General features: G+C 49.2%; 1 protein-coding gene across 4 annotated transcripts in view; it reads left to right on the plus strand.

Annotated features, from left to right (window-relative positions):
* Nucleotides 1–10,000, plus strand: part of baiap2a (BAR/IMD domain containing adaptor protein 2a) — a 66,648-nt gene that overhangs the window by 32,841 nt on the left and 23,807 nt on the right. For all 4 annotated transcript variants that reach the window (XM_062531940.1, XM_062531938.1, XM_062531937.1 and 1 more), the window contains exons 4-6: nt 4,304–4,365; nt 4,880–4,951; nt 7,964–8,101. In XM_062531940.1, coding sequence (XP_062387924.1) covers nt 4,304–4,365; nt 4,880–4,951; nt 7,964–8,101 — 272 coding nt within the window. The remainder of the gene's footprint in view (nt 1–4,303; nt 4,366–4,879; nt 4,952–7,963; nt 8,102–10,000) is intronic.

Here is a 10,000-nt window from a genome sequence, read left to right on the forward strand (position 1 = left end):
GCCGCGTTCCCCATGAGTCCTCTCGCTTGGTTGGTGACCGGCATAAACTGTTCACAGGAAAGGAGCTATTTCCTGTGTATTGCACATTTAGCCTCCATCCCATTTGCACACACGCACACATATTTACACACACACACACACACACACACACACACACACACACACACACATATATTCACACACACAGAGAGAGAGTGAGTTGTGGAATGATGACTGAGATAAGAGCATGTTTTCACACGGTAGTCCCTGCTCACCACTGTGCTGCACTGTGGGATCTGAGGCAAGGCCATGACTAGCTGCATGATGTCATTCTCTCTCTCTCTCTCTCTCTCTAGTGAATTCCTCTGGCCTCTTCTCTGTGGGCCTGTGGCTCTCTGCTTCTGTGTGGTTCTCCCGCACAACACCCTCCATTTTGTGTGGCATGTGGGCACCATCGCTGCTGCCTCTCCTCTCCTCTCCTCTCCTCTCCTCTTCTCTCCTCGCACGGCGCTCTCCTCTCCTCTCCTCTCTCCTCCTCTCCTCTTCTCTCCTCTTCTCTCCTCTCCTCTCCTCTCCTCTCCTCTCCTCTCCTCTCTCCTCCTCTCCTCTCCTCTCCTCTCCTCTCCTCTCACGGCGCTCTCCTTTGGCAACCATCGTAGCATTCTGCTGCTGCCATGACAACCCGCCACAATTCACATTTGACCTTCATTGGTGATTCACTCCCTCTCTCTCTCACTCTCTTCCCTTTTTGCTCTTCTCTTGTCATTCTGTCAGTCGCCTCTTCTTAGTCAGTCTCTCTCTCTTTCTCTCTCTCTCTTTCTCTCTTTTCTTTTTCTGTTTCTCTTTCTCTCTCCCTCCATAGCTCCCCCTCTCTTTCTCCCTCTCTTTCTTTACCCTGCTGTTTCTTCCTCCTGCCAGACTGGTCTGTCTTGTTGACTCCACACTTCCTTTCATATATTTCTTTCACATTTCTTTCACACACACACACACACACACACACACACACACACACACACACACACACACACACACACACACACACACACACACACACACACACACACACACATAGAGAACATCATTAATATTGTGCACTTATTTGGTTGAGCATCTCTTTATTAAGTGAATTATAAAGTATTTGATTTGAGCGCTTCTAGAAAAATGGTTCCTGCTGTTCGCATCAGGAGTGGGCGGCACATCTTCATGCGTGCACACACACACACACACACACACACACACACTCATTGACACACACGTGCACAGGCATGTATTGCTGCAGGTGTTGACTCAGCGGGGCGCTCCAGCAGGTTGCTGCAGCTCCATTGTTGTGGAGTGTGAATTTGGTTGGCAGGGTGTGGTCCTGCTCTGACTCATTCCCCAGAGACACACACAGACTCCCTTAGGGTGGAGGGTGTGTGGTGGGGGGACTTTTAGTGTGTGTGTGTGTGTGTGTGTGTGTGTGTGTGTGTGTGTGTGTGTGTGTGTGTGTGTGTGTGTGTGTGTGTGTGTGTGTGTGTGTGTGTGTGTGTGTGTGTGTGTGTGTGTGTGTGTGTGTGTGTGTGTGTGTGTGTGTGTGTGTGTGTGTGTGTGTGTTGTTTGTTCGTTCGTTCGTTCGTTCACGTACACAGGACAAGAGCTCTTTAAACTCCCGACTCTCTGCATTGATGGGCTCTTGACCTCGGCTGAGCTTGACCGTACCTCCTGGCAGCCCTGTGTGTGTGTGTTCCCGCGTGTTTGTATTTCCGTGTGTCTAGATACACCGAATATTTACCTGCAATGCACCAGTCAGTCCGAGTGCTGTACTCCTCGCTGGCCTCGTTGATGTGTGCACCCCATGGGCATATTTCTGGGATGGTGACATTGTTTTTGCGCTGGTGGAAATTCCTTGGCATCGCTTCGCCCGCAGGATCATGCTCGTCGTGTTTACGTTAGTATGGCTCAGTGTGCCTCAGTTTCTCACTTGGTGACACCCAGTAACAGCTGCATTCTCTCTCTCTCTCTCTCTCTCTCTCTCTCCCCCCTCTGCTATTTCTTGGTTTCTGTATCCACAACAAGTCTCCAGAGAGTTTTAATAAATAGTTAAACAACAAAAGAAACAGGCCTGCCTCCAGACTCCAACTATTTGGATCAGTCAATGACCTCAGACGCCTGCGATCTTTTTGGAAAGAGGCAAAATGGGAAAACTAATAAACTTTTCCCAATAAACGTTTGACAAAAACGAATAAACGAACGAAGAGCAGAAAAGCCCAGAGAGAAAGCACATGGCTGTTGTCTTTTTTGCGTTATGTTTTGGCTTGAGCTGCTTTGACAGGGCGCAGCGCTCAATGCTGCTAATTGACGGCAGTCAACAGAACGCGCTGGCCGCTAAGCCTCCGGGTTGTGATCAGGCCTGATTAGCTTTAATAGGCTTAGCTGAGAGCTGACAGAGAGGGGTGGCCTCATTTAGTTAGCGCTGCCTTTTTATTATTGTTCTTCCTCCTCGTCCTCCTCGTCATCCTCTTCCCCGGGCTTTGCTCCTTTGGCTGAGATGGCTCTTGTGTGAAGGAATATGGAGGGTGTCGGTCTCCGTCCCAAGCCATATGTCCACAGTGTTGCTGTGTTACAGTGCAGTTTTGTGGAGGTTTTGTGCCGTTTTTCGTCAACTGATGCCCACATGTCGACAATGTTAATATTGCTTAAGCCTACATGAGCACCAGCTGTCATGGCCATAGGTTAATCTGTGCTTTTACTGTAATGTATTTAACTGCGACGGCACACTGCATTGTATGATTTCCCTGTTTCTGTCATTTCAAGCAGAGTATGTGGGCCAATGACATGGCTCTCTCAATTGAGGCGTGTGTGTGTGTGTGTGTGTGTGTGTGTGTGTGTGTGTGTGTGTGTGTGTGTGTGTGTGTGTGTGTGTGTGTGTGTGTGTGTGTGTGTGTGTGTGTGTGTGTGTGTGTGTGTGTGTGTGTGTGTGTGTGACAGAGAGTATAGCAGCATAGGCATTTCCATCGCACACCTAAAGACAGCAACGCGTACTTGTCAAGAGTTCCTCTTTAGTAAGACCAGTGACAGGATCGCAGAGCTCAGCAGATTCCCTGAGCCTGTACCCTAATGGGAACACTTCATTACCATAGAGCTGGCACACACTCACACACTCACACACACACACACCCCATAGTCTCCAGGGAGCGACTGAATGAGCTGCACCTTCACTCCATAACATCCTCCACGTGAGGATAGTTAAGGGAGACTGAGGGAGCGACCACACCGCTCGCTATTAGCCAAGTCTAATCGGCGCGATGTGGGCGAAGCGTTGTGTCTTCCTCATTGTTCTGTGTGTCTCCCCTCTCCCTCCTCTCTTCCTCTTCCTCTTCCTCCTCCTCTCCCTCTCTCCGGATCTGTCTCCCCATGCCCCCGCCCCCCCCCCCCCAGCCTGTGTCTTTTGCTCAATCAAGATCTATGTTGTGTTCTTTTTCTTTACAATGCAATGCATATTCAGAAGAGGCAACGTGTAGGTATACCACACAACTAAAAACGCCATGACTTTCTCTGGTTGCATGGCTACTCTTTTTTTATTATTATTATTATTATTATTATTATTATTATTATTATTTCATCTCTTTGTTTTCGCTAGATTTCTTTCAGTGCCATTTCCAGTAATTCAAATTTTCTTGTCTTTTTGTTCCATCTTTCGTGGTCAGATCTGCATTTAAAACCAAAGTGACCAGTCACAAACTAAAGTGATAAGTCATGTTTGTAAACCTGATGGTTTTCAACATCTGGTTATTTTTTTTCTTGTATGATTTGGGACCAACCCATTCCAAGTTTCATTTAAGTAAAGTTTTCTCTTTGTCATTCTATGTGTCGTATCTGTCTGTATCTCTTTTCATTTCTGTTAAGGTCAGTCTGTGTACAGTATATCCCTGTGTTTTTGTTGACATGCCATGACCAGTCCATGGCTCTCTATGGGGTCTTCCATGTTTGTTTGTCTTGTTTGTTTGTTTGTTTGTTTGTTTGTTTGTTTGTTTGTGTCTTGTGTGTGTACCAGTGTATTTGTTTTGTTTTGTTTTGTCGTGTGTGTGTGTGTGTGTGTGTGTGTGTCCTGCATGGTCCTCCCTGCACACTTGGGGTGTGAGCAGAGGCGCTCGGCCTTGACTCCCTCTCCCTCTCCCTTCGCCTCATTTCTCATCTTCCCTCTCTTCCTTCTCTTCCTTCCCCTCCCCTTTCCTTCCTTCCTTCCTTGATTCCTTCCTCCCCCTCTCTCTCTCTCCCACCATCTCCCCCGGTTCTTCGCTCCGCGGCTGCTGATGTGCGCATCTCTCTCCTCTCTGTCCTGCAGGGGACGTGCTGTTCCAGATGGCCGAGGTGCACAGACAGATCCAGGTGCAGCTGGAGGAGATGGTAAGTGCTGGGTGATGGATGGGTGGGGCTGCACTGGGGTCAGGTGCAAGGTGAGCGCTCAGGTGGATGTTCTGGGCCGGGTTTCCCAGATTCATTAAGAAGCTCCTAAGTGCTAAGAACTTCTACAGAACGCTCTAAGAAGTTCTTAGCGCTTCTTAACGAATCTGGGAAACCCAGCCCAGCTGTTACATTGAAGCCCTGACCCGAGGTGTGTTCAAATGGGGTTAAATGAGTGTCGTATATTGTGTGTGTGCGTGTGTGTGTATCTATATCTGTATGTGGTTGAATTTGTGTTTACATGTCTGTGTATGATTGAATGTGTGTTTATACTGTACATATCTGTGTATGGTTGAATGTGTGTTTATATGTGTCTGTGTATATGGTTGGATGCGTATTTATATTTGTCTGTGGTTGGACGTGTGTTTATATTTGTCTGTGCATATGGTTGAATATGTGTGTGTGTGCGTGTGTGGTCAATCATTACCCACACTGTTCTGTCTCTTTCTCTCCCCAGTTAAAGTCCTTCCATAATGAGTTACTCTCAGAGCTGGAGAAGAAGGTGGACTTGGACGCCAGATACCTGACGGTATGTCTCCTCTTTCACCTCATTTAGTTAGCGCTGCTTTTTTATTATTGTTCTTCCTCCTCGTCCTCCTCGTCATCCTCTTCCTCAGGCTTTGCTCCTTTGGCTGAGATGGCTCTCGTGTGAAGGAATATGGAGGGTGTCGGTCTCCGTCCCAAGCCATATGTCCACAGTGTTGCTGTGTTACAGTGCAGTTTTGTGGAGGTTTGCCGTTTTTCGTCAACTGATGCCCACATGTCGACAACGTTAATATTGCTTAAGCCTACATGAGCACCAGCTGTCATGGCCATAGGTTAATCTGTGCTTTTACTGTAGTGTATTTAACTGCGACGGCACACTGCACATGCCACAGTTGTTCACATGCCAGTTTAACCTCTAGCCCCCTACTGACCACCAAAGAAAACAAGTGAGGTACACTTTAACAGAGCGACATAAATCTGTCCACAAACCCACTATTGCTGTATACAGTGCTGTAGTCGCCTGGTCTCTGAGGCATTGAGCCTTCACACATATATCCATCTCGCCTTTTTAGCATTTTATTTGTTGTTTCCCCCCCCCCTCTCCCCTCAGGCACAGGCTCTGTGAGTGGCTGAGTAGCTCCGCTCTTCAAACAGCCATTTAGATCCATTAGTCCTCGCAGGCCGCATGATTGGCAGTTTGGCTCACACATTTTAACGCGCGCCGTCTTCCGCCGAGCTCCCCAAAGCCCTCCATCCCATCATCATCCTTAATGTGCCGGAGAGGCACCTGGAGGAGGTGTAGACGCCGCCGCCGTCGTCGCGGGGAAGAAATTGCGAATGGGGAAACTGACACGACAATACGCGAAGCGGGCGGGAGGGTGGGAAAACGGTGCCCGCGCACAAAACAAAACAAAGCGCCCGTCGCCGCATGAGAGTGGAAGGGCTAGTGAGGAGCGTTCTATAGATTGCGGTGATATCTTTAGAATGAGTGGGCTGCTACAGTATAGCACTGCGGCGCGCTGCGTAGTTTGGTCTCGGAGGATGGGCGGAGAACGGTGCTGTCATAGCCACGGAGCTCTCGACTCGCTCTTAGCTCTAAAGCAAGCTACAGTACGCGGAGGGAGGCAAAGGTCATGGGCACCCTTAAGTGCCCTGCACTATAACAGCACAGTGGAAGGGGCTGTTCTAGAAGGGCCACATACATGAGTGTATACAGTGGGGTTGTTTGTATGTGCTGTTGGTAGGTCATTTATTTATTTATTTAGTTAGTTATTTACTTACTTATGTACTGACTTGTGTATTTGTTTGTTTGTTTGTTTTTATTTATTTTCTCGAGTGTTTCATGACTGGGCTGTGGCTATTCTAGAAGGGCCACATACACAAGTGTATATAGTTGGGTTGTTTGTACAGTGCTGTTGGTAGGCCATTTATTTATTTATTTGTGTATTTGTTTATTGTTTGTTTGTTAGGTTGTTTGTTTATTTATTTATTAGGTTGTGTGTTTATTTATTTTTCTCCGAATGTTCAGTGTTCCGATCATTTAATGACTGGGCCGTGGCCCCAGAATGACTGGTTGGCTCCGCGGTGGAAGCGCGGTGGGAGTCGTGTGTGAAACCGTAATATGAAATTGCACTGTGGCCGCTCCTCACCGCGGAGCTCGTTCCGCCTCCTTCCCCCAAGCACAGTTTCGTTTTGCCAGCGCTCTGAAGTTAAATTGTGTCGCATTTAAAATGAATGAATTCCCCTGAAAAATCACTCCGGTTATGAGCGCGATCGTCGTTTTTACTGTGTGCGCTCCCTTGAATTATTAATCCGTCAGTCATTTTGCAAGAGCAAAGAACCAAAAGGAGAAGAATAGAAGGTGACATTTTTTTTGTAGACGGACCGAGTCTGCCAAAACAAAGCAGCGCTTCAATAGCACACCATCTCCTCTTTGCCTAACCGGCTAACAAATGCCCACGCGCACCCAGTCCAGGCTCTGGACGTTACTCGCGATCGCTCGCAGATGGCCACCAGCGACGCCACGCCATGCCAAGCGTTCTGCGCAGACCGTTCCGAACTGCGCGTGCATGCATACGCTGGCATTCGAGGCTTGTTGGCCTCTCTGCCACTCTGGAGATTAGGCACGGCCGAGACTGGCTGTGCTTGTCCTCGTCGGTGGTAAACCACGGGCTTCCAAAAGTGGCGCATGATGGAAACCCATGCTTATGGGCTCAGACAATGGGAATTGTAGGCTGCGCAATGTGTGAGCGGGAACGCGCCATATTACACACACACACACACACGCTCTTTGCCCCTTGGCACTGGATTTCTTGTAGTGTCACAGGCTCTGTACGTTTCAGATCCTGGCTGATGCCCTTTATCACTCACTCTGTTCCTTTGACTCTCTGCGGAGTGGGCTGTTGTTTCGCTCCAGCTCGGGGGTTAATTATGATGTGGTAATTGGGTCGTTTAGGTAGATCCATTAAGTCGTTCAGAAATGCCGGGGCTTAACGTGCCTGCTTTCCTGCTGCCTGTAAAACCATGCCCCTGCTCAAGTCATTACAATTAGGAAATATGCAGATCACATTTTCTGGGGTTCCGTTAAGCCCATTTGATTAGAAGTAATGAATAGGAGCTAGAAAAGCGGTGCGCTCGCGGATTGAGAGGCTTCGGGGGGCAAACTAAGAAAATGCTTATTCAAAGTGATCTCAGTGTCCAGTCCAGGTTAGCAGATAGATGACCAAAAAAACCCCAAAAACAAGAGATGATTGTGAAGAAATGTTTGAGAATTTCCCAAAATGCAACAGCAACAGCAACAGCAACAGCAACAGCAACAGCAACAGCAACAGCAACAGCAACAGCAACAGCATTGTTAAATTAATCAGAAAAGTTGTACAGTATATATACAATTTGTCTCATTCCCGAAGACCACCTGTGTGTGTTTGTACGAGCTCTAAAAACATGGTCCCTCTACATCTACATTAATCAGTGACCCTTTTTTATTGGAGCAATATTGTCCGTCAGGTTTGTGGTCACCCATTGAGTTGCATGTGTCCGATGGCTTGTGTTGCAGGCGGCGCTGAAGAAGTACCAGATGGAGCACAAGAGCAAGGGCGAGAGCCTGGAGAAGTGTCAGGCCGAGCTCAAGAAGCTGCGCCGGAAGAGCCAGGGCAGCAAGAACCCCGCCAAGTACGGCGAGAAGGAGCTCCAGGTGAGTGATGCCCCCGTGGGGGTCAGCCATGGAGAGTGACCCCCCCCCCCCTCCCCTCTCTCACCTCCTTCGTCCTCTGACTTTCTGTGAATCTCCGTTTTGATGACCTGTCCGCCACAACAGCATGCCAGCAGCCCACAGGAGCGAAGCAGGTGGTTGAGGTTGTGTAACCCACCTGAACCCCCCCCCCCCCCCCTGGATTGACCGCTGGGATTTCAGATGAGTGTGAGTGTTGGATAGCGACTCAGATGAGCCGCTCAGATCATGGAGGGATGGAGCTGAGTGTGCAGAGCTGGGCATCCCCAGAGGGTTGGTATAGAGCCCAGCCACACTGCTTCAGTTGGCCTGGCAGTATGTACAGCATCTCCAGTGCAGTGGAGTAGTGGGGGGCTGTGATGGGAGGAGTGTGAGGGTGGTCTTGGCTCTTTGTGGCCAGAGGTAATGGGGGGGGTCTGTGTGTGTGTGTGTGTGTGTGTGTGTGGGGGCGGGGGTTGTGTATGTGTGTGGTGTGTGTGTGTGTGTATGTGTGTGGTGGGGGTGGGTTTGTGTGCCCGCATGTGTGTGTGGGCATGTGTACTGTATGTCTATGGAGGATTACCCAGTGGGCAGTGGTGATGTACTGTATATGGTGTATAGAGTGTGAGCGGGCTGTCCAGCAGCATGCCTGCACAGAGTGGGTGGGCGAGTGTGTAGGCAGGGACGCGCATAGTAAAGATGAAGAGCTGGCCTCCTGGAGATATGTTTAAGATCCCCCCTCACACACATACACACACACACATATACACACACACACACACACACACACACACACACTTTCCCACACTCCTGCATAAACCCAATATATGCTTGGGCAGAGCCTATATCCAACCCTCATAACCACCATCACCACCACCATTAACATTCTCAATGGACACACACACACACACACACACACACACACACACACACACACACACACACACACACACACACAGAGTGCTTTTCCACTGTTTGAGTCAGCCAGTGCTGTTGTAATGCAGGTGAGTGGTGAGCTGCTGTTTACACAGAGGCTTTCCCTCATACGCACTCTTCTTTGACTAGTCTCAGCTGCCAGGGGTGTGTGTGTGTGTGTGTGTGTGTGTGTGTGTGTGTGTGTGTGTGTGTGTGTGTGTGTGTGTGTGTGTGTGTGTGTGTGTGTGTGTGTGTGTGTGTGTGTGTGTGTGTGTGTGTGTGTGTGTGTGTGTGTGTGTGTGTGTGTGTGTGTGTGTGTGTGTGTGTGTGTGTGTGTGTGGTCCTGCTGTGCCGCAGTGGTGAGTGTACTCACAGGCCTCTCCCAGCCCAGAGATCGATGGCCCGCGAGTCTGACGCCGCGCTCAGCTATGTGGCCTTGGGGAGGAGGGGGGTCGGAGGGCTTTCGTTTTGTGCTTCGCTGCCTGTGAAAGGACTACTCCTCTCTCACCCGGCCAGCCCCACTGTATCACACAGCTGACCCATGCCGTGTGTGTCTGTGTTTGTCTGCCACTCTCTGAATGCGTAATACTATAATGTAGGTTGCTGCCTAAAAGCTTTATTGTCCTCACATTTATGTGTGTGTGTGTGTGCAATGTGTGTGAATGTGTATGTGCGTGCATGAGAGAGAAAGAGCGAGCGAGGCTGTGGGGTGTACAACAATACTTGGACGTGGAAGTGCACTTAGTCCATATTTTTTTAACAAACGTCAACGTTAGTCATGGAAAGTGTGTGGACAGTGTGTGTGCACGTTCAGGGGGAATGTTTTCCCTGTCGTCAGGATCTCCTCCCTCTGGAGTGGGGCATGTCGGTGCACCGACCGCGTTGTCAGTCGGACGTGTTGATCTAAGCCTGACTCGCACAGTGGTTCCATAGGCGTGGTGGTGAGAGTTGAGTAGCAACTTGCCAGAT

This window comes from Sardina pilchardus, chromosome 3 (genome assembly GCF_963854185.1).
Source record: "Sardina pilchardus chromosome 3, fSarPil1.1, whole genome shotgun sequence".
Lineage (NCBI taxonomy): Eukaryota > Metazoa > Chordata > Actinopteri > Clupeiformes > Clupeidae > Sardina > Sardina pilchardus.